This window comes from Lynx canadensis, chromosome A2, assembly GCF_007474595.2.
Source record: "Lynx canadensis isolate LIC74 chromosome A2, mLynCan4.pri.v2, whole genome shotgun sequence".
Lineage (NCBI taxonomy): Eukaryota > Metazoa > Chordata > Mammalia > Carnivora > Felidae > Lynx > Lynx canadensis.
In genome coordinates, this window is record NC_044304.2 from 87741618 (window position 1) to 87768172 (window position 26555).

A 26555-nucleotide genomic window follows, 5' to 3' on the forward strand; every position below is an offset into this window, starting at 1 on the left:
TTCCCCTGCCCACCCATAAGAGAACAATGAATACTTAATGAGTTATAAAGGAAATATGCTGTGAACTCTCCTAAATAGCAATTTCAAGAAAAAAAAATCAGTATTTTTGGGAAAATGATACAAACATGGGAACAATAAATGGTATTTTAATTTAAATGGCCATCAAGATCATCTAAGTTTAAAATTTTTAAATGGAAGAATTTAAGATAAAGTGCAGAATCACCTAGTAACAATGGGAGCTCAGTGCAGTAATTTACAATATCTGATCAAGTGAGGTACAAGATGACAATTACTTAGATGAAAGACGGTAACAGCGAGATGCAGATTTTTATTTTAAAAATGATAACATTCTTTCAGTACCTACTACCTATTGGACAATGTTAAACCCTCACAACAGCCATACATAAAACAGACACACAAAGAAAATAAGTAGCTTATTCCGGATCAAGCATCTAGTACCAAGTGAGGTCAGACAAAAGTCCTCCACTCTAGGACACGGGACACTTGTTTAACAATGATGGGATTAGAACTCATTGAGTTTCTATAACAAAAAAAGTCAGTGGGTCATGCCCTTACTAGGAGGGTTGGAAGGCAGTTGGAGATAACAAGTCAACCTCTCATTTACAATATATGGACACTGAAGATAACAGGGGTTTTGTTCAGTTTTGTTTTACATAGTATGAGACAGAGTCTGAGATGTTAAATAATTTTTCCAGGGCTCCAAAGCTAGTGAGTTGTAGAACAAGATCAGAAGCCAGATGTGACTTCACAGCCCATGTCTTTTCTATTAATCTGTGCTAGGAGCTCAGCTCTCCTGATTCCATTGCTCTGTCTGGACAGCATGATCCCTGACAGACTGAAAAAGTGTAATACGATGTGGAAGGAGTTCTCTAGAGCTTTCTCCAGAGTACAGAATAGTGGGGCAATTACCCCAGGCCTAACTGTTGGGGTGCCTGACTATAGGAACAGATGAGAAGAAAGCAAAGAGGGAGAGATTTCTCCAGAAGGTGCTGGAAGTCAAGCATACAAAGTCTCCTAGATCACGTGCAAGGAATTATTCCTAATTTCATCAATACGAAACAAGTAATTTAAGTAGAACGGCTTTTCCTTAAAGTTAGTTTTTACTTAAAACTCTTGGGTACGTCAGCAAGTATACTATACGTGCTTGTACGGGAAAGAAGGAGGAAGGATGCACCGGGGGGAACCGGCTGATGAGGAGCAAATACTTACACTGGTGAGGCCTTGGGAAAGTGTTTTCATCTTTCCAGGATCATCAGTTAAGTAATAATAATTGTGTTTGGTCTAGAAACCACATAGTCTCTAAGGTGTCTACAAAGATGTTATAGCATAGACTGTTTTGATTTCTAAACCTTTGGGTTGAAAGAACGTTTTTGTATCACTTTAGGACACCTTAAGAAAATTTAGGGAGAGAATCTATAGCTACAGAGAAGTGGCTCACGTGTGAATTATATTTTATCTTCGGGATTTCAAAAATATTGGAGAAATAAATCCTTTATCTGTTGAGTATCTCTGAATTCCAATTTGGAAGAAAATTCTGTCACAAATGATGCTCTCACCATTTGTTCTTTTTGGCATTTAGTGCCAAAAAATTATAAAAGGGCTTATAGTTGAAGGCTTACTGGTAAGCCCAATTCATGGAACCACTTTCAATATCCGTAACTTTTCCTTTCAGTATTTCCCTAACCTCTAGTGTTACTTAAACTTACCTAACTTTAATTACCTAACTAAAACATCTCTTATATTAAACCAATTAAAGAAACATTTCTTTTTCTTTTCCATACTGCCAACATTATAGCTCAAAATAGAGAAAGAAAGCTTAGTTGAGTAAGAACACAAATGTGAATAATTTAGGTCAAACATGAGATCAGACCATTGTGCACATGTATGGCATCCTTCCTTAATCCCCAGGCAGAAGAAAACAACTGGGGTGGCAGACACTTCTGGCGGAGGATGGAAATGGAGGGGAAAGCTGGCAATATACAAATGAAGGAGAAAACAGTACACATTCAGCCTGCTGACATCTGCTGCACATGCAAAATGGATTGGACTCTGTAATCCAGGGCGAAAGCAAATGCTTTCTTCCTTCCTTCCTCCTGTTCCATAGTTATCGTTGAGTGATGGTCTTATTCTTTTTGCATTCACAGATTAAAATTAATAACAGCATCTGAATTTGAAGTAGATCCCACTGAATAGCAAACCAGAAGCTAAATGAGCTGAAGAAATTAGTAATGAAGCATTTGAATAGGAAGGGGTCATGGACAAATACCAGTTTTTAAAAGCCAGCTTTAGTTTACCTCAGGATGATGTCCAATTTCAATGTAGGTGCAAATTGGATGAAAAGCCCCCGTTCCACAGGCGTACAAGTGAGTCTGATTATAAGCCTTAAGCACCTTGATGAAATTAGCACATTCTTTCTGTAAAACAAAAGGAAAACCAGTGAGTTCTAGCAGTCAGCATGGCTGAGGTATCCTCTAGGGTGCTAGGCATGCTTGAACAGATTTCTTTTCTTTTGTGTCTTTTTCACAACATTTTTAGGGCTTATTATCCTATTATTTGTTCATATTATCTAATGAAATAAACTATAAAAGCTCTTATCATTTGGGGGGGTAATAAAAGATTGTCTTCCATAACAGTTCATTAAAACTATTTGTAATTTATTTATATAAAAGTGGAATAAAGGTATAGATAATTGTTAATCACAAGTGACTTTTCTAGAGATGAGGGGAACAGGAAATGATATGATTAATTAAAGATTACTTAAAGCACACACTGATGAAATTTCTTTGCAAAAATAAGCTTTAAGTTTAGAATAAAACAAAAATAAAAGATAATAAAGCTTTTTATTAAACATGAATTTTAAACATTAGTAGTAGCCAATAATGATGGGTGCCTGCCTTTAAACTTCAGTTCTGCTCATTAGTAATCTCTATAGAGTCTAAGAAAGTAAAGCTGCCTCCTCTCCAAAACATCATTTCAGCCTCAAAGACAATGCAGAGTATATTTCTACGAAATAGGGAAGATTAGTTAGAGTACTGAATGTCTGTAGGTGGAAAGATCTTTTATGGAGTGGCTATAATTAACAAATATTTTCAGGAGGTTCATGGACATCCTGAACCCATGAACCCATACATGCATTCCCTGCCCAATGAGCCACAAATCCCACAGGTAAGAATGCTTAGTTCTTAGGAGATACTCTAGTCATATCTTATTATTTATAGTTTAGATATACCTGCCATTGTATCTTCTGAAATAAAAGATCACTTGAAAAATAAAATGGAGAAAGGGGCACCTGGGTGGCTCAGTCAGTTGAGCATCCAACTTCAGCTCAGGTCATGATCTCACAAACAGTTTGTTGGTTCCCGCTACACATCAGGCTCTGTGCTGATAGCTCAGAGCCTGGAGCCTGCTTCAGATTCTGTGTCTCCCTCTTTCTCTGCCCTTCTCCTGCTCATGCTCTGTGTCTGTCTCTCTCTCTCTCAAAAATAAATGAACATTAAAAAAAATTTTTAATAAAAACAAATAAAATGGACAGAGCCATTTATATCCTTTCTATATATTCTACCTGCAGGTGCTGTGAAAGAAACTGTTTTTCTATAAACAAATAGGAATCTCGGCCTTTTGTCCCTGTTGATGAAAGATTTGGGAGAAAAATCAGATAATCAGAATATAAACTGATAATTTTATTACCCAAAAAATCCAGAGCAGAAAAGACTTAGTTTTTGCAAAATATTTTCATTATTTTTTTAATGTTTATTTATTTATTTGAGAGCATGTGTGCACACACAAATGGGGGAGGGGCAGAGAAGAGAGGGAGAGGGAGAATACCCAGCAGGCTCCACGCTGTCACCGCAGAGCCCAATGCAGGGCTTATCTCAGGAACCAAGAAATCATGACCTGAGCCAAAATCAAGAGCTGGGCCCTTACCTGACTGAGCCAGCCAGGCACCTCACAAAATTATTTTTAAATAGGTGAATCTATATCAATATTAAAAAGAAAAAAAAAAAAACGAAAAGAAAACCCAAACTGTCAAAATAGTTTCAAATAAAATGTTATGGTCTGTTAACCATATAAGGAATCTTAAAAATTACATACATATAAGTAGAAAGTATGAGTTCATCATGGAATACATAATATCCACTTTGAAAGTAGCCAAATGAATATTCATATGCTAAATAATAAAAACTTCATCGAAAACTATTTTATTATTGATCATAGATTATCCTAAGTTTGTGTTTTACCTATAAACATTTGGAAATAAGAACCAAATACGTAACTAGAAATGCAGATAAAGATGAAAAGCAGACTCTAATGTGAGCAAGGCTGGCAAATATAATAGAAGATAGTGTTGATCCCAGCACCTCAAAGCATGGAACACTTCCAAATTCACTCTGTGTAACATGTGACTTTTCAAGTGAAAGCTCAGAATGCATTTGGAATTATGTGGTCAGTTGGCGTTTATAACTGAGGTGTTACAATGATGTAAGTAAATTTCCACATGATGTTTGTATTCTGTGTTTGCAGCTGATAATTTTGGTCTTAATTCTATTGCCCCCATAATAAGCAGCAGACAACCAAACTTAAGCAGAATAATTGTTATTTAAATTCAAATAACTGCTTTCCATTACCACTGATTTTTCTGGGATGAAACCTAAGGGTGTCCTGTTAATATACTGCCCCAAAGATGAATGAGACCTATTTAAGGTAAAATATGTAACTTTCAAGTTATGACTCCTCATACTTTCTTAACATATGCTGAGTAGTTTAGGGAAGTAACTAAAATAAACATCTAATTTCTCCCACTGTTTTGCCACTTAAATCCTGACTCTGTCTGGTAAAGCAGTACAGCATATAAAATTAAGCTCTCAAATCAATTAATTTCAGAAGTTGCAATGAAGAAAAATTTCCTAACTTAAAGAGTATATGGATCTTACCCACATTTAATGGTACATCTTAGACAAAACAGATAGAGCCTAACTTCCAAGACTCTCAGCAACAAACTGCCCATTCTGCAACAGTTTCTCTCCTCCCAAGAGGCTAGGGCATGAATGTCTAGGCAGGGGAAAGAGGTTGTGCAGAGGGAAACATCTGATAAACTCATTTACAAATGAGGCCATTCATAAGTCTTACCCAAAGGATTTATTTGTACTTTAAAGAATATTCAGTCATTTGCAAAGAAGGCATTTTCAGGAAAATGTTTCACAGCACCCCATTTTTTGAAACATGTAGGTGGCCACATACTCTTCTTTTACATAAAGACAGCCATCCCTAATTGTGGACTCAGTATTACAGCATTCATGATTATAAATAACCAGTTCCGGCACCATATGTTGAAACCAAGTAAATGGCTATGTATATATTGGTAAGCAAACGAATATTCTAATAAATAATAGTGGCAGAACCAGATGGACATCTTGTTCATTTTAGAAAAGAACAGGCTTCCAGTTTGCCCGCCATGCCTTAAAAGACACACATGCAATTCTGAATACAAATCCAAACTCTCTAATCCCACTAGTAACACCTAAGTGCATCCTAGAAATCTGAGAAGAGACCCTAGTTCTCTGGGACAACAATAAAAGGAAGCATTTTATGAGCATGGATACTTGTAAAGACAAATGGAGACTCATGCCATCTCTGTAACTGTTTTCAGTCCTAAAATCAATAGGCTGGTGAGTTTATATCTCTTATAGACTGGGTAATTGATTAGCAATAATTAGTGGTTGAAAAACTCAGGGTTCTTAAAACTACAGAAGTGAGCCACACTGAATATCATAATTTTAGTTTGTTGTCTATTAACTATCAAAGAAGTATTACTATAGTACGACAGCTAGCCCTCTACAGAGCTGCTGGAAAAAAATCAGTCACAAGACTATAGCTGTGAAACCTGGCAAAGGGTTCTACCGAGAATACTGATAACAGACTCTATCTGTGCTACAAAGGGACTAGACCCACCCAATTGGCCTAAGGCCTGGAATGATCCCCTTCATTTCCCCAGTGAACTCTCCTAGTTGGCAGCAGACTGTAATGTTGCCATGCCCCAGGGCTAGCTCAGCATTATTTTGAAAGGAAGGTTGATGCAAATAGGATGGAGAGAAATTTCTTAGGTTTACAGAATAGGTTAAGACATTTGAAATGAAACAAAGACAGTGAATGAAGTACTTTCAAAATTGGCTAAAAATAGCTGCATGGAAGCAGTGAATTAAAAGTACTGGACAGAGAAGAACCAAAAATTTGAAGAAGACATTGTTAGCAAGGATTGTTCTTTAAACAGAAAACCTACATAAAAGAGTATCAATTCTGTCATTCATTTGCCTTCACTCTCTAGCTTGTTGCTGCCAAGGTTTTTTTTTGTTTTTGTTTTTGTTTTTTGAATGTTCCAAAACAGGATACTCATTTTATTTGGAAGCAGCCTGGACATTCCTCTAAAAAAGAAGGAAGCGTGGCAGAAAAAGGAAACACACTTCACACATTTCTGTTCTAGGGAGACAGAAGAAGAGTGATTCTGACCTTTTCTTGAACCATGACGATTCTTAAAACTTAGAATGTAATGTACTTTTTGGCATTAAACTACTGCACTGCTTTGCTCAGCACCGGCGGATTTACAACGTAATAAAGAAAATGTAATCAGTTCAAAATGAATTCATTTTTCAAACCTTGATCCTTTTTGGAATTTAAGTTGATATACACAGACAAGTTTAGCAACAAGTTGGCTTCCCAAGAGTCAGGTAACCATACTGACCTCTTATTTTACTGAAATGTACTCCAGACCAACAGCATTATGAATTGTTAACTTTCCTAGAAGTAAAAGTAAGGGCAATAATAAACCAGTAAACCCCAAGGCTGCACCTGAAGAACAATGATTCATCATCCTAGTGACAAACCGTTCACACTTATTTTTTCAATGTTTCTAGTGCTTTCAGATTAAATTGATAGAGGAATTAAACAAAAGAGATATTAGCCTGGAAAAATAAATTAGAAAGAAAATGTCTACCCCCAGAAAAAAGATATAGGAGCCAAATGCACTGTGATTCAAAAACAAACATTACAAATATGTAGCACTGATTAGACTATGTTACGCAGACTTTTCCCGGACGGTTACAAAAATAAAGTCCATCCATCTGTCAAAACAACTGCTCCATGCATGAAAATTAAAACAGAATTGAGGTGTTTTTAACTAACTTCCGATAATTATACTTTCTACAAAAGAATGTAATTTACCTCCAATTCCAATTACCTCCTTGCATGTTCTTAAATTATGGATGGAGCAGTGAAATGTTACTCTAAATAAGAGAAAAAAGGAGAGAAGGCTGTGAAGATGAACAATTTCTATTCAAATATATTCAGTTCATGATTAAATCTAACAACTTGTTCTGGTTCAAATAAAAATCCGCCCAAAATGAATGGGTATAGTGTAGTATTGCCTCAGGTCAGCGAACATTCATTTAGAAGAAAAAGTCTCTATGTAGTTTATGTAGAAATATTTTAATGTTTAATCTACCATCTGGGAAAGCAAAGGAATCCTTTTCCTATCATGATGGGTGGATACATTTCTGCATGAAAATCCATTAATAAGCTTAATTCCTGAAGTTAATCTGTTGACTTTCTTTTTCTCTGGTCAATTTATTTGGCAAGCTGGCTGAATACTAGAATCTTCGTGCCAAAGCAGTAATCCGTGAGATTGTTCCTGTCACTCACTTCATCCCTCTATGTAAGCTGTTTCATACTTATCTAGCAATAATATTTTCTCTTTTTTTTTTCTTTTAACACTATGCTATTACAGCTGTGACCTAATCATCCATAATCATGTCTTTCTAATACCTCAGCATTCATTAAAGGATGTTATATATCTCTTCTTCAAAGAGGCATAGGTAATAAAACTAAGACTTAACTGTGTTCTAATTATAATATTAACCATCTAATGTTGAATTTGTGACCTGGAATTGCTTAACATGCACCTTGTGATATGGTGAGTAGGCTGTTCTATCCATTTTGGGAGACATTTTCACCTTCATTATCAAGAAAAATGATAGACTAATAAAACCAACTGACCTGTTCACCTCAAAGCTTTGTTTTGTTGTGTTTTGATTTCAGAAATTTTTTTAAAACAATGATTCAACTAGGACAACAAAATTGGTGTCATTTCATGGCTAGTTATTTAAGAATGTAAGCCTATTCACATTAACTGACCTATAACAACTTTAAACCTGTAACAGATGAAAATTAAATTTTAAAGTGGCTCGAGTTATGTGACAGACTAAATGAAGGCTCCTACACAAAGCTACCAAATCATTTTATGTAAATACTCATTTCTGTTAAGATGCCCCATTTGACTGACTTTTCACCTCAGGATTGACTGCTGTGAAGCTCTAGAAGTTACTTAATGGACCAGAGAAACTGATAACATCTACATTTTAGCTTATATTTTCTTTCATATTGTGCTATCAATCTAATTATCACATTTGTATCATTCACTTGAGTTGTTTGATTGTAGGTGGTCCATAAAAAAATAAACCTTCTTTATCTTATATTCAAATGAAAGCATACAATTATAAAGTATTATGTGAAACCAACTTAAAAATTTTCCTGCCAAGCCAGAAGAACTATTTAAGTAGTCAAAAATCCCTACTCTGATTTCAACCATACTATGTGGTTTCCAATTTTATGCAACATGTTGAGTACTTGGTGCTCATGCCTTACAGCAACTAAGTCCATGATTTACACCAAGTAGGTAGAGTTACAATCTAAAAAGGCTTCCTGCGGCACCAGGTTGGCTCTGTTGGTTAAGCTTCTGGCTTTGGCTCAGGTCATGATCTCGCAGTTCACAAGTTCGAGCCCTGCATCGCATCAGGCTCTGAGCTGACAGCTCAGAGCCTAGAGCCTGCTTCGGATTCTGTGTCTCCCACTCTTCTCTGCCCTTTGCCCACTCATGCTCTGTCTCTCTCCCTCTCTTTCTCAAAAATAAACTTAAAAAATTTTTAAAGAGGTTTACTGTGGATAGAATTAGTTGGCATATTTATTCCTAACATATATGCTTTCTCATAACAGAATCTAATACTCAAATAAGGGAGAAAAACTGCATCTTTAATTATGTATGATATATAGCCATGAGGAAGGAGAAATAAAAATGAAATCCACATTTTAAAGGAATGCTTGATTTCATTCACATATACCTCTCTTTTACCTTCTACCTTGTCTAACATGAAAAGTGAAAACATTTTTGGTTGGAGTCTTAATATCAAAAGTATTAAATGCTGTTAATTAATTAATAATATAAAATGTTCTCTTAATATATTTTCTAATATATGGAGACTCCTTAGCCATTTATAATACTCCATATATACTATATAATCTGTATATACTATAATGTACATACCCACATATACAGATACATGTGTGCATATATATTACATACATTAATTTTAGAAATAATTTCTGAATACAATGAAAATTTGGACCTTTGGAATTTTAAATTTTGATTATATGAATCTTTTTTTTTTTAAATTTTTTTTTTCAACGTTTATTTATTTTTGGGACAGAGAGAGACAGAGCATGAACGGGGGAGGGGCAGAGAGAGAGGGAGACACAGAATCAGAAACAGGCTCCAGGCTCTGAGCCATCAGCCCAGAGCCCGACGCGGGGCTCGAACTCACGGACCGCAAGATCGTGACCTGGCTGAAGTCGGACGCTCAACCGACTGCGCCACCCAGGCGCCCCAAGATTATATGAATCTTTAATAAAGATGTCAGTTTTTTAAAATAGATATTCAAGCTTGAAAAGGTATTCTCAGAGAATTTAAGGAAAACATATAGGGGCATCTGGCTGGCTCAGTGAGAAGAGTATGTGACTCTTGATCTTGGGGTCATAAGCTTGAGCCCCATGTTGGGCACAGACACATTTAAATAAATAAATTAATTAAAAAAAACATACAGAGCAAAAGTAATGAATTAATAATAACAAAACAGAAATGGCATGGGGGTTTTAACATGATGCTTTAAAAGTCAGTCAGACATGGGTTAGAATTATTCAGGCAACATTTTTCATTTGTTGTGTGGCTATCAGAAAGTTACTTAGGATCTCTGAGTCACAGTCTCCTCAACTAAAAATGAGAATAGTGATATAGTAAAGTACTTACCATAATAACTTAGTACTTACTAAATAATCAGCTGGTTATAGTATTCTTTTTAAAAAAAAAAATTTAATGTTTATTTTTGAGAGAAAGAGAAAAACAGTGTGAGTGGAGGAGGGGCAGAGAGAGAGGGAGGGTGACAAAGAATCCAAAGCAGGCTCCAGGCTCCTAGCTCTTAGCACCAGACACAGGGCTTGAACCCATGAGTGGTGAGATCATGATCTGAGCCAAAGTCAGACGCTTAATTGACTGAGCCACCCAGGTGCCCCTAACTTATTCTTAATATGGGAAATCATCTGTTTATTTGATTTGAATATTTCCACCTATGCTCACCTCTCACGCCATTCACTATAGTGTGCAATACCTTGGGCAAGAACTCCATTATGAATTGTTCCTTCCTTTTAAGGACAGATAAGGGAATTTAAGCCCATACTTGATGATAAGGAGAGGTGGATTTAGTAAAATTGGTATTGAATATTAAAAATATGTGCCCATTTTTGTTACAAAGGGAAATTACATGTTGTTCATTAGAACTTTCATAAAATTCCAGTCTTCCACGAGTGGAGGACTATAAGTTATAGTCACTCTTTTCATCAAAGTGGTAGATGGCATGAATTACTGTCAGTCAAACAGCAAATGCAGCAATTATTAAAAAGTTGTGGCAGAATTGTACTGTGTCACTTGAGATAAGCTGGAACTACAGTGTAGAATTCCCTTTTCCATAAACTGGTTAAGATTGGCCATAAAGTATTTTGCATGAGATGTGCAAGGCAGAAGTTGAACTGCAACCATAAAAGTCCCAAAGTTGTTCTGATCTGCTGGCCACCATGTTAGCATTGGGCCTGCCCCTCCTGCACCCTCTACCAGATCTTATTTGCTAGCTTCTATAAGACCTGGTCCTGGTACTTGTGCAGCTCCATAGCAAAAAGCATCAGCTTCTTCTGTAGGTCACCCAAGTCATCAAAGTTGGAAGTGGTGAAAGAGACACCAACTCTAGTTTGTCCTTGTGGGTCACAGTTTATCCTTGCGAGTTTCAGTTGGTCCTTGCTCTTCCCCACTAAATGTCAGCTTTTCTTCCCTAGTGCCAATCCTGGTGACCCACAACAATGTCAGGCCCATTACCTGACTCAGAGGCAATAGATTCCAGAAACCCATGGATTTCTCCACCATCTTCCACAACTGTATAAGGTCAAGTCCCTGTTACAAAATCCTTTTTAACATCACTCATACAAGTTCTGGCCTCTGATCAAACCCTAACGTATAAAAGGCTATATATATAACTTACTACCATAAAACAGCTCATTGTGATATATTATAAGGGGAATATGGATCTGATCCATTTAAAAAGAAAAATACAACTTATTGGTTGATCATTCTGTTTCCAAATGCAAATGGTTATTCTTTTTAAAACACATATTAAGACTTAGAATCAATAAGTTATACTAATTTTGGTATCTCTTTAAACACAATACCAAAAAAATATTTTGATTCACACACATGTACACACGTACATATATACACACAGGCAGTCTATATTTAATACGTTGTATAGCATATAGGATAGAGAGTATAATATATTTAGTGTGCTTAGCACTCAATTTGAATGTGATTATGACAATCTCCAAGAGTGTTCTGTTCTAAATGCATAAAAGCTAAAAACAAAGTTTAAGATTCTCAGTTTCCTGAAATAGTGTCAATTTTTTAGATACTATAATTTTGCATCCTGTTTTCCTTACCACCCTTAAAAATGTGGTAAAGAAAACTATATAAAAATTAAATGATATAAAAAGAACTTTAGGAAAGTTTTGTGATGTCCGATAGACATAATGGCGATTTTTATTGCAACATGAACGAATCAAAGAAAAACAGTCAAAAGTTGACCATAACCTATTTGCCTTGAGACAGAACATATCCAAGAAAAATATTTCCAGAGTTCATGTTAGATCTATGACACGATGGTCAGCATACGCATTGAAAATGAACAGAAATCCAAACCTTAAGATTAAGTGCATAGAGAAACAATACCAAAGATGACCATGAGAAGCTACGTGTCAGTATGACCTGGAACACCTGCTAACTACGTAGTTAGAAAACCCCAGAGGAACTGTCCAAATCATTCTAATAAACCTTAGAAAGCATAAAATGCTTACTACACTCTAAAAGTATGTATACTGATATCTGCATGAAATACAGTGTCCAATCAAATCTAGATAACAGTTTGTCAACCAATGCCAAATATATGAATTTCACTTCAACCACTGAGGGAGAGATCAAATTTAAAAAATATAATCTAAAATCTGTAAACTCTCTTCAAGTTTTACATACTGTTCCTATTTTAAGTGCTAGCCTTACTTTGTAAGTGCATTTAAAATTTAATCCCGAACTCAAAAGATTACCAAAAAAACAAAACAAGAAACAAACCCTAAGTTTATATATATGAGGCTCGGTCCATAGCAATTCAAACACAATAATTACTGTCTTATTTTGCCATATTATAAAACATATTAATTCAAAATATGAATAAAATCTAGTTTCTAAAATATCTTTAATGCCAAAGCTTCATTTTTTTTTTATTTTTTTTTCAACGTTTATTTATTTTTGGGACAGAGAGAGACAGAGCATGAACAGGGGAGGGGCAGAGAGAGAGGGAGACACAGAATCGGAAACAGGCTCCAGGCTCTGAGCCATCAGCCCAGAGCCTGACGCGGGGCTCGAACTCACGGACCACGAGATCGTGACCTGGCTGAAGTCAGACGCTTAACCAACTGCGCCACCCAGGCGCCCCCAAAGCTTCATTTTTGATGCATCTTCTACCTAAGATACAAAACTGATTCTTCAGTTGCTTTGAAAGGAAATGCGTATCTTTTTTTAAGCCTATTTATTTATTTTGGGAGAGAAAATGTGTGTGTATGTGCACACAAGCAAGGGAGGAACAGAGAGAGAGGGTAAGAAAGTTCCAAGCAGGCTCCATGCTGTCAGTACAGAGCCTGACAAGGGCTCAAACCCACGAACCATGAGATCATGACCTGAGCCGGTATCAAGGCGCTTAACCAACTGAGCTACCCAGGTGCGCCAGGAAAATATGTACCCTATAACCAAATACGAGTTACAAAAATTAGTTAATAAAAGCAGTGCATTTAGAGCAGTGGGTATATACACTAAGCTCCCATTAAGTGTTAGTTTAGTCCACTTGTGTGGATATTTTTTTTCCTTTTTTTATTGAAGCATAGAAGACACACAATGTTACATTAGTTTCAGGTATATAACGTAGTAATTCCAGAATTCTATATGTTATACTAAGCTCACCTCAAGTGATCATTATTATTATTATTACTTCTGAATGCTGAATTTAAACTGTAATCACTTTGCTCAGTTTACCTGATATTGACCCCCAAGGAGAAGAACACATACATATGCGCATGTGCATAAAAATCTATGTTCATTTCTGTGGCTTTTATAAGACAAGATTTTCACTGTCTTTCACGAAAAATGAGTGGTCTGGGAGCGCCTGGGTGGCTCAGTCGGTCGAGCATCCGACTTTGGTCATGATCTCGCTGTCTGTGAGTTTGAGCCCCATGTCGGGCTCTGTGCTGATAGCTCAGAGCCTGGAGACTGTTTCAGATACTGTGTCTCCCTCTCTCTCTGCCCCTCCCCCACTCATGCTCTGTCTCTTTCTCTCTCCGTAAAAATACATAAACTTAAAAAAAAATGAACACAGTGAACATAGTCTTTCATCATCTAAAATGCCTGCAGAAAATTATAACCAATATTGTCAAGAATTGTAAAGGGTCTATGATTTTTTTTCTAACTTAGAAGATAACAGTTATTCAAATACAGTTTCATTCATGCTGGCAGAATATACGTGGCTCTTGAATCAGAGACAAAGGACATTATTGCCCACAAAAATAATAGTCATTGTACCAGCATTCTCATGCTGGTTCCCCAAGCTCCAATTCCTAGTGCACAGTATGAAGAGGATCTGGTGACAACCTGTACGTGCACTGAGTTGCATTATAGCAGAGAAGCCTTGGGTTAAGGGAACCTGAATATTTTATTATAGTCACAAGCATGCTTGCCATTATATATTGAGGGAGATGTTAGTTTATTGTACTGGATGGTAAGCACACCTGCCCTGTGCCCTGAGGGAGACACTACCTCTAACTGCTCAAGGCTTGCAAACCAGCCTTTTGTTTAAGAGGGAGACACTATGTTCCAAGTCTCTTCCCTATACAAATATCCTTCAAATATCCTTTAAAATTTTCTGTAAAATGGCAGGGCCTCTATTCATCAGATATGCAGAATTATATGAAAGACCCATGAAAAAATATCTCCCAATGATTATACATCAAGGTTTTGAGATTTAATGAAGCCTTATGATTTCTGTAGAATTAGGAGGTAATTCAACCATCCATTTAAAAAATAAAATAAAATGCCTTGAATTCCTTAGAAGAAAATTTTTAAAAAATTAAAGTTGATGCCAACTTTGACCTTTAAAAAAAGGTCATATGTATCCTTAAAAAATGAAATTCACTCTAGAAAAGCAAATGAATTTCAATGACTAATGTGCATTTTAGATTCATGTGTGGCTTCAAATTCTCCATTGCATTCACTTGGCAAAAAATAGTGTTGCTAAAGCCCTGTAATTTGAGCCATGATAAATTTGATAGACATGTTATAATACATCATAGCATTAAAAATGAATAACAACTAAGGACAAAAATATAAAAATAAATCCCTCAAGAATTGCAAAAATGTCCCAAAATTCAGGTGCATGACAATACGCTTTGAAATGTTTCCAACAATAGCAATGTTATGAGAATCTGCTTTTTTTTGTTCATCTCAGATGGTTGAAATTTTGATTTCCAATGATGTTCAAAATATTTCTAACAGTCATACGGTTGCCATTTGGTTTTATTGAAACTTAGTGCAAAGAGAGATGGTTTAGTAGGATAAACAAAGAAGATACAGAGAGCTATTGATTCGAAACAGATTCTTTTACCAGCTTAGCATGTATTCAGTTTTCATTTGCAAAACAGGGTCAAGGAAGTTAATCCCTCAATAGAAATGTTATTGTGAATAACAAAGTGGATTTTAAGCACCAGGAAAAATATCAAAAATGAAAGTAAAGGTGAATAATAGCAGTCAGAATAGAGATATCTGGATTGCATTTATCTTCTTATTCAGGGACTCTGTCCAATAATATTCTATGTGTTTTTTTTTCAAATTACAACTCTCAAGTTACAACAATGGAAAAGTTCATGAGCATTTCACTCCCCTAATATAGAAATGCCCCAACAACATAAAAGTGTAGATAGAGCCTGCTACACTAAGAAAGCATATTAGGAATATAGTCAGTATATTCACTTCCACAAAAGGAAAACAAAAATAAATTTAGAGTAATGTTGTTGTCAGAAATGTCATTACCAGCAGTCTAAGACCCATTCATATTCTCTTTCTCCCTTGATCTACACATATATGTAGAAAGAAAGGAAATATAAATGTCTCTCAGGATGCAGATTCCTACTTTACCACAAAGTCCATCTTTGTGGATAGCTGGCTTGAATTCCAGCTGCTGATTTAACATATGTGTTTGATACAAAACTGAGCCATGAGAAACGATGGTGTGTATCTTTTCAGCTGCCTGGCAGGATGGGAAAGGGTTCAATTTTCTGTATGATGCTACACTCAGTGAACTATGTAGGTTCAGGAACTATGGATGTACAGGAACTATGAATGTTCAATCTAGTGGCATATCCTGACTACCCCGGTGGCTGTGTTGTCTTAACCATCGTAACCAGAATTAAGAATGACCCACTTTCAAGGTATATATATCTGAAATATATATTATATATCATAATATACATATATATATGATATATAATATGTATCAGTCAGTGCCTTTGCCTTACTTTTCCTATCGTACTCTTACATCTAAATCAAATACTGAGAAGACAGCACTTCCTCCAGGAAGGTTTGTTTAAAGGAGCTTTATTTCTAGAGGACTTCTTAAGAAAACACTAAAACCAGAGGGAAACAGTAAACTCAGATCCTAGAAACCATGGAGAGCATTCAAGCAGGTCATTAGTTTACTTTTCTATAAATGTTCAGGTCAGTTCCTATTTTGGTTACAATTCTATCGTGGAGTCCCAATGGCTGCAAAAACTACTAAGCCTCATTCCTGTGGCTTTCAGCATCACAAGAATTCTTTGAAAGGAATTATTGTCCATATGTCACAGCTGACTATTATTTACTCAAGATACAGTGCAGAATTTCTATCAAACCATCCATGTCACTTCAAAAATCAGGTACTGGATGTAAATTCTTAAAAACTCTTTACTCTTAGTATTTCTTGCTAAGCGATTAAGAAATTATTGGTAAAAATACCAAAGCTATTTTTTTATGTTTATCAGGGAAAAATGTTAAAAATCCAGGAAGCCTACTAATTGCTATTTTTCTAAAATCATGTATTAGGGAAGAAATGGAAAAATGCATTTACATATTAAAGTTCAAAAATAATGAATAAATGGCACATATTTTATTTAAATGAAATATATATGTAAATTAAGTTACATAAATGAGGTTATCTGAAAAGAAATTTTAATAAAATGCATTTGAAATGCACAAAATATATTTTGAATAATAGGTCAATGAAAAGCATTATTAAAGGAATAAGATGGGTTACCAGAAAAATAGTAAGAAATCTATTTTCCTATTTGAATATATTGTTGTTGACAGCTAGAGGAAAAATACATTTTTAACCAAAATATATGAAAACTGTTACATTTTTATTTTATCAAACAAGTGCTAAGAAAGAGAAAACAAAATATGCTGGAATTGAACTGCTATAATTTAACAGAAGATAAAGGAATAACCAAAACACAAACACTTTATCATGTTACATTAATTAGTTGACTTTTAAAAAGATTAAAAGTATGGCTAATATTACCATATCATTAAACCTTCAAAAATTTAAATATCTCGATGCACACATAATTACCTATCTCTACCATAATTTATGGAGTATGACTTATAAGTCTTCAGAATGTTTATTACAAAGTGCTATGAAATGATCACGTGCAATTAATACCTTGTATCCGACTTAGCAAACTCTATATGTCTTAGTTCCTTTCAATTTAGTTCTATGAAAACCACAGCATTTTCAATAAGCCTGGAAAATAAAATAAAGTTGCCTTTCTTAGAGAGGAAACCTCTGAGGTCATAATTAGGGTTACCCTTATGGCACTATGCAGATCATGACTTTATTGCACCTGCTGAACTAACTGCATCTGTGTTAACACCAGAATCCCTTGGTGTTTAGTACTTATACCAAAGTGGGAGGGGAGGGAAGGAAGAAGAGGAGGGAAGGGCAGATGAGAGGAGAGCCATAAAAGATAAGGGAAATACAGTGAGGTGAATATTGGAAACCACAAACACTAAAGATTATGTGCTATCTTAGTAAATGAGTAAGCTGATTCAATCACTATATCAAATACACTCAGTACTTGCCTATAGTGCTTATTTATAAGTGCTTATTATAAAATCCAGATAATTTGCCAGATAAGTACATATTATCTTTAATTTCAAAATTGAATTGAATTCAGAATAGTGCAACACTACAGTGATCATGATCTTTAAAGAGGATCAAATTAATTTCATGAATGAGGTTTTTGCTAAGAAATTGCCTAAGCAACTCTATTACATGTACCAGGAACACTAATAATAGTTAATATAAATTTTGTACAATGCATTATAGCCTATGCAATAATTTCATTTGTGATTGAGTCTTACAGGAATGCTGTGAGCTGGTTGTTATTACGTCCACACCCTTGATGCGACCAGAATAGGTAAAGTATTTATTAGTCCTTTACTGTTTCTGTGTGTTAACAGGCCAATTCAAATCCATATATGCCACATGACACCAAAAACTTCATCAGAAGCACAGACATTCTGATCTCAACTTCTAGCATAGTACTCAAAATGTTCTAAAATTATGGATGAAAAGGCTTTGAATGAATATTCTGAATCACTGTATTTTCTGATCAAGAAAATGGAAGTAGTGATATCCACCTCATAAAGTTGTCATTAAAATTACATTTACAAAATAGCATTTAAATCATCATAGTACTTGACACAGGAAAGATTCTCAATAATTATACGTATTCATGTCTTCACTTGCTAAACTTCAACAGAAATGGAAAGAGTCTGTTTTTAAAAGTCACAGGTGCATACTGGTAAAATCTCTACTTCTATCCATCCTTAGTTAATATCACATTGAGATCTTTCAAAATAATCTGTTAATGGTAAGCATGGCATTTTAACGTTAATAATTTTTTGTGTATTCAGTTATGGTTTTTTTTTTGCCTTAGACTTACGAAGTATTTTCTTCTTTTAAATAATTTTCACAAAAACTCTTAAACTTGTTTCTCCCAATTGTAAAATATGTAATGCCTCATTTAATGGATAAAATAATAAAGCACTCCAGAAATCAGAATACTTGCATAAGTACAGTTAATGAGTCATTGGGGGTTTCAACATAATATTCCTGACTTCTCTGGACTCCTACACCATTGTTTTTTCCTCTTTACTCCTTTCCAATAGTCCTAACATAAGTATCAACTTGGGACAGTTTAATATTTGACAGAACACACTTTGTTTTTAATGTTCATTTATTTTTGAGAAAGAGACACAGAGCATGAGCAGGGGAGGGGCAGAGAGACAGGGAGACACAGAATGTGAAGCAGATTCCAGGCTCTGAGCTGTCAGCAAAGAGACCGACGTGGGGCTCAAATTCACAAATGATGAGATCATAACCTGAACCAAAGTCAGGCATTTAACCTACTGAGCCACCCAGGCGTCCCTTGACAGAACGTTTTTGTGGTCCACTTTTACATAGCCAAAAAAATGTTTACTATGAAGGTGCAATGTAACTTATCATCACTATATTTAAAGTGAAATTTTCAAGGATGGAATTTGCCATGTTTGGTAATATGTAATTAGTCAAAGCCTGTGCTTTGTCCTCTTTTATCTATCTTACTTCACCAGTAGCCAACACTGTTACCAGATTGAGATATTCTTTCCCCATGAATTCAGACTCCACCTCTACATCATTCTAAACATATGCGTCATCTTGTGGGCAGCTGCTACCAATCAATCAGGTTGTCTCCTGAAAATATCTACATATCTATCCATCTACAAATATATATATATACATATACATACACACACACACACACACACACACAAGCAGGTTAATGTGTGTCTTTAAGCACCTAAGATAAATTTCTTTTAAATGCCAATATGTATACAAAATATATAGGATTTTTCTTGTTTTTTAGACATCCAAAAATAAGACACAAAATAAAATACATTATATCTGTTTTTTTTTAATTCAAAAAAAAATTAATGGAGCAGGGGAGGGGCAAAGAGAGAGGGAGACACAGAATCTGAGCTGTCAGCACACAGCCTGACACAGGGCTCGAACTCACAAACAGTGAGATCATGACCTGAGCCGAAGTAGCACACTTAACCAACAGAGCCACCCAGGCACCCCTAAATTAGATATGTTTTAAATCCTGAAATTCATTTTACTTTATTGATTTAAATGACTATAACTGCCTTTTATGATCTGTGCAAATACTTGGCTATACCTCAAAACAGTGACCCACTTGATTTTACTAACAAAGTTTGCCTCAGAAAAAAATGAATGTACCTTTTGATAAAGGTAAAACCATTGTTGGATTGCTTACCATTCCTCTTTTGTTCAATGCCTATTACCTAGTCAAGACAATGCCTATTACCTAGTCATTACTCAATCCATATTTAAGAAATCAGAGGAAGGATGGATGGATGGATGGATGGATGGAAGGAAGGAAGGAAGATGAAAGGAAAGGAAAACAGAAAAAGAATGGAATGCAAAGAAGGAAGAAGGGATAATTTAATCATGACTCAGAGGCAGAAAAATTTCGTATCACCCAAAAGGAATTCAAGTAGAATTAACATATGAAAACAAATTTGTACAAAGAAGTTGACTTGCTGAATGTAAGTATATATGCTACAAAACTGCATTTTGTTAATTATCTTTTGTATACATGTAAATCTTTAGGCATGTTTTACCTTTACCCACTTCTTTATATAAAAATACGACTATCCAAAATTAAATACTTTTTGTTTCTAAAAAGTGATTAGGTTCACAAGTATAGTGTTTACTTAATACAACACTAAACAAAAATGATGACAGAATAATAAATTATGTAATTACTAAGATAATTTAGTTGATTGATACTTACCAGGATATCTTTTCCAGCCCATTTGCATTCATCCCTTCTGGTAAAAGATACTGGCCATACAATCTAAGGGCAGAGAAAAAACATAATTTTACGCCAATTAAGTTCTCTAAGTGATCCAACATTATAGCCTGTTAGACTAAGGTGGGGCAACTTAAAGAAAGTTCCACAAAGCATTATGTGGTAGGAAGGTTTCAGCTTAAACTCTGCAGTAGCATCTATTAATTGGTATGAATGTAAATCATTCAATCTCTGCCTACCCATTAGACTTTGCTGTTTATGAAAGTTGAGCAACACAGAATTTATGTAGTCAGTAGATTTAAGCAGCGTGCAGAGAAGAGAACTGTCAGGTTGGGAGAGGAAGATCATTTTGAGAAGATGTGAAAATCTCGTGAAGGGGGAGATAGAAATAAACATAAAAAAGTGTCTAACATTTTTCTAAAAGAATCTGTCTTTATTATAAAATAGTCATTTTGAATTTAAACATGAGGTGCTCTGGGTCCTTTTCCCTAATTCAAATTTCAGCATGACACTCTAGAATGAGCAATTGATAGGGTTAAGAAAACCTCATTTTAGAAAGGATTTTTTTTTTTTTTTTTTGGTGGGGGGAAGCACAGTAAGTAGGTAAGAGTAGCATTATATACTTTCTGAAGATAAAGAAGGAAATGAATTTCCAAATAGATAGCTCTAAAAACTTTGCCACTGTGGGAAAAACTTAAACTAATTGAAAAACAATTGTTTTCATCCCTAATATTTCCCCTTCATTCTTTGACAACATTTATGCTAAATTCCAAAGGTTTCTATACTGTATAATTACAATGACAGTGGTAAGCAGGCCAAGATAAGATATTATTGGTGGTTTAGGGGAGGGTGGATGTATTTTTCTTTATAATATTAATACAAACATCCTTATCTAAATTTTAATATAAAATTGTTCAGTTCCTCAGGGCAATTCGAATGAGTCCTATCTGTATTGGGGCAACACAATTGAATTTTTTTCTTTAATTCATCTTTCTCATCTGGTAACAGTTAATTGCAGGAAAAAAAAATGTCATATGTAAAAAAAAAAAAAAAAAAATCCAGACATGGTGCAGTCACTCATTCATGTCTGTGTTAGTCTCAAAATGACTGATCATCTTTTTTGGGATCCTCAAGATAATTCAGTATAAATGGTCATAAACAAGCCTCAAGATAATTCAGTATAAATGGTTATAAACAAGCCTCAAGATAATTCAGTATAAACGGTCATAAACAAGCCCCTAGATAATTCAGTATGAATGGTCATAAACTTGTGCAAGGGCTATGATATTCAATCTAGGGAATCAAAAAACAAAATATAACACATTCATAAGCAAGAATTTAGGACATATCGAAATAACCTATGATGGCATAACAAATGCATTTCAGCTTGTGTCACAATTATAAAAGCCCTAGAAATTTTTGGTTATACATTCATTTTTACCATCTGAAGCTTTTAATTTATGTATTCTTTTTCATGTGCTTTTCTTTTCATGTTTATCTGTATATGTAAATTAGAACTGTCATTTGATTTGTTCCACAAGGATCTTACAAAGTAATCTCATAATAAAAAAAAAAATCTAAGCACAATAAATGCACGTCCTTAAAATTCACATTACCCTGACTTCTGAATTACTAGAGCGGGTGCTGGGTAGTCTGTTCCATACATTCCACAGCTCTGTCTTCACTGTGGCTATGGAAAGCCCAAGCGATCTATTCTTATTTAAAGTTTATACCGGTAGATAAAATATAAATTTCATTTAAAACACGACAAATAATATAGAGTATAGGGCTAAGATTTACTGACTTTCACATTAAGCTTGCCAGTTACATTTCACAAAACTCACAGATTATTAAAACATGATTTTTAACTGAAAAAGGCAAGTCATTTTGTCATACTTTCCTAGCTCTTGACTGCTGGTGGTGAGATAGCATGGGTCTCATTTTGTCATTTTTCTCTTATGTCAAATGTTGATAAAAAATAATGTTGATAACATTTATGCTCAATTCTCTCATACTTAGAGAAGTGTGTACTCTCAACTTTCTAGAGTTCCCAGAGTTAAATAAATAAGTACAGCTTAAAAATCTGGCATGAATAAAATAAATTTTGGTATATAATATGCTATTCTGGAAAGCAACTTATGGGCATAACTATAAGTCAGTGAAATAAATATATATATTTACTTTATATAAAAAATATAAACATATTTAATTGTCATTTCCAACAGTATCCTCTTCCATAAAGAAAAATTCCTATTTGGTTATATTTGTTTACCTGTAGATATTTTTGTCTTCTTTGTTCAAAAAGTCTCAATTAACAATGCCTAAATTTCTTATGCTCATATTCAAAGTGTTTCATGATGTGTATTACACTTTCCTTTCTTCATGCTTCTATAGTTCTATTCATGACAGCCCCTCTCACTCATAATTTTATAAATAAGCATTTGTGCCTTAAAGAAACAGCATGCTTTTATGAAGGTCTAGAATCTTTTCATAGTTCTTCCAAATCTGAGAATGTGTTATCTCTAATAAGGATTGGCCTAATATATACCTTTATGCTCATAATCTTACCTTTAATATTATGTTGTAAGTCCCTCAAGAATTATTTATGATATCCTATAGTGATCTTTATAAAGTTTATTACAAGAGTAGATGCTTCAGAAAATGCTAAATAACATCATACAGAGATTGTAAAGAACATTAATAGACAAATGCATGTGAATTCTTAAGTAAACTAGATTTACTCCTATGGACAGTGTGGTATAATTAAATAATATGTTTGGAATGAATGTTTTAGACTTAGAAATATGTCTTCCATTAGAATAATGATTTTAAATGCAAGAGCAGGAGCTATAACAACACTATGAAACTGGGCAAGTCACCTAACTTGAATTAATTCATTACTTCAGTATCTATTTATTGTAAGTCTAGTTGGTAGAAGATACTGTGATTATATCAAGGGCATACAAATGGCTCTGGGATTTTCCTCATCTATAAAACAGCAGGTTGTCTCATACAATAATTAAGCCTTTTCAATTTTAGAACAAACTGAGTATATAAACTAAGAATCTTTATTATTTCATTATTCAGATAAAAATGCCAAATACATTAAATACATATTCTGAGGTGTGATGTTACTCATATATTGTTTATGGATAAAAAATATATGTATATATATTTATGTTATATATATATATGAGTTTTACAAAATGATAAAACTATTATGAACACTGAAAACTTGAACTTATATAATCCCTACTATTAAAATACCAAATATTTCTGGGGCGCCTGGGTGACGCAGTCAGTTAAGCGTCCGACTTCAGCCAGGTCACAATCTCGCGGTCCGTGAGTTCGAGCCCCGCGTCAGGCTCTGGGCTGATGGCTCAGAGCCTGGAGCCTGTTTCCGATTCTGTGTCTCCCTCTCTCTCTGCCCCTCCCCCGTTCATGCTCTGTCTCTCTCTGTCCCAAAAATAAATAAACGTTGAAAAAAAAATTAAAAAAAAAATACCAAATATTTCTTAAACTTAGATTTTTCACTCATTATATCAAAAGGATGACTTATTTTCACTAAACAAAACAAAGTTGCTTATTTTATGACCTTTAGAAAAGACTTCAAGGTAAATATTTTTGTTATTTCAGAAAAACAAACGGATAACTAGTTTTCTTAGACAACAGATAACCTTAGGAATACTGCAATCATCTGAGAAGTCTTAGAAATCAAATAGATTGAAAAAATCAGAAAAAGAAATATCAAAGGTGACATTTAAATGCCGTATATTAATCTCTAAGTATATCGCTGCTGTTTTGAATGATACACATAATGAATCAAATCTTTATGTACAGTCAGAATTTCAGAGTTTGGGTAGTAGGAAAGTAAAAGTCTTAGGTCCAGTGGTATACTCTATTAGAGATATGAATTAGCTTTGAATTTAATCTTCATTTGATCTTCAAAGCAATATTCTCCAACCAGGACAAAAGCTTTTAATACAATTCATTACTTTTCAAAACTTATTGTCCAATATGTTAAAGTTTATCAGAAGTTTAGGAAACACCACTCTCTAAAGTCCTATAAGAAGGAAAATTAACATACATAAAAACTGATGTATATGTACTCTAAAAAAATATGTTATACTAGTACTCCTACAAAAGCCGCTACATAAAAGATTTTTGTTCCTCAGAGAATTATGACTGGAAATACTGACTATGAAAAAATAATTGACTTTGAGTGCAGCATATGGACTCAGTAGCATAATTTGCACTGATTTTTCAATCCATGTTTATTTTCCAAACTGTATAGCTTATTAATTAAAGAAGCCAAAAACATGGTAAAGAGTAAGGACAAAACTGATAGACTGCAAGTGTCTAAATGACCACATTTGTAAAGATCTGACACTGAAAACTGATCTTCTAGATGAGGGTTTGGCAAACTTTTTGTTTGAAAGGCCAGATAGTAAATATTTTAGGCTCTGTGAGCCAGATGATCTCTATCACAACTATTCAATTCTGCCATTGTTGAATGAAAGCAAACATAGACAATATGTAAATGTAGGAGTGTCTGTGTTCCAATAACCATTATTTACAAAAACAGGTGACACACCAGATTAGGCATGTGTAAAATGACTGATGAACTCTGCATTTGCTGACAATATAGCGATATATACATACACATACATATACACACACACGGTAAATGACATCAATTATGATATATAAATATAATGGTTCAGATGTTTAGTTTTACACAGGAAAAATGATAGAACTATGGAAGGATAAGCTTAAGTCAGTATTTCTTAAAATGATCATTTAACAGACTATGGTTTTGTCCTTGATGATTTTTATGGTTTACTGCATCCATTGATTTGTGATAATCAAATCAATGCATTATTTTTATTTGAATCTGAAAAAATAAAATTATTAATTTAAACAGTTTTTTTTTCAGTTGTAACACTATCAAATAGCTAGAGAATTCACTGTTAAATAGCTTGAGATGTTTTAAAGAAACTACAGTGTATACATTAGAATAAAGATACCTTTTGAAAATCCTTGATATTAACCAGGTTGAATGAAAATATGTGATCCTTCGCTCCAACATACAGCCTACTCCGTTCCTCATCCAAAAGGAAGGTATGATAACTGGAGCTGTTGGCCAAGCCATTGAAAGTGATCACATTGTTGGATTCCAACATTTCTGCAAGGTAACAAAGCAAGACATTGGGTGTTAATGTGAGGTCCTACATGAGCATGGACTATTGGTACATGGCAATCTACGGCCTGCTGTAGCTACAAATCAGTGGTTGTTCTTAATGGTACTAAGAAATATACAGGAGCCATTTTTGTTTGTTTGTTTGTTTACATTTCATGGAAATGGAAGTCATATTCATTAGCTTGCTGATTTCATAACAATACCATATACTTCTTCAGAAGAAAGGAACAGAAATACCTCCTCTGCACAACTGATCCAATGAAATCTCTGTGCATGTAATGATAAAATGAAATGCTCAGTATTGTATATAAAATGTCTTTAATTTTACAAAGGTTTTTTTTAAATGGTTTCATTTGTTCCAAATCATTATCTAAAAGGAAAAGCAAAGCAGGCCAACAGAGCAGAGGCAGTATGAGGGAAACACTGTTGAACCTCCTAGGTTGTTTGAGGCTTCTTTTTACTAAGGAATTTTTACACGTCTTTTTGACCATCTAAATCTTTTGTAATATTTTGTGACTGACATATATACAGAAGCCAAGTTACGTTTTCATAAAAACGTAAGTTATATGAATTTTACTATCTGACTTCAATTTTTCAGTTTATTATCATTCTGCTATTTGCTTTTGCTAAGGGGCAAATCCTGACTTTTAGACCTATACCTAAGTGAAGAAATATTTTCAAATAAAAACATTAATTGTAAGTCCACCTTTGCATTTCAAAGGCAATTGTTGATAATCAACAAAGAGGTTTTTTGTTTTTTGTTTTTTTTACGTATCAGCCTCAGTCAAAATTATGTACATATACCACCACAACCCCCTCCCATGGGATGGAAACGCTGAAGATTCTCCAAAACTGTGTACTGAATCGATTATTCAGATTTGTCCAGGGCACACATAGTTGAACCCTT

At 34.4% G+C, this 26555-nt stretch overlaps 1 protein-coding gene across 1 annotated transcript in view; it reads right to left on the reverse strand.

Annotated features, from left to right (window-relative positions):
- SEMA3A (semaphorin 3A) overlaps positions 1–26555 on the reverse strand; it is a 211958-nt gene that overhangs the window by 133495 nt on the left and 51908 nt on the right. Inside the window, exons 2-4 of the mRNA XM_030307864.1 lie at positions 25476–25633; positions 20431–20493; positions 2316–2435 (exon numbers count right to left, since the gene is read on the reverse strand). Coding sequence (XP_030163724.1) covers positions 2316–2435; positions 20431–20493; positions 25476–25633 — 341 coding nt within the window. The remainder of the gene's footprint in view (positions 1–2315; positions 2436–20430; positions 20494–25475; positions 25634–26555) is intronic.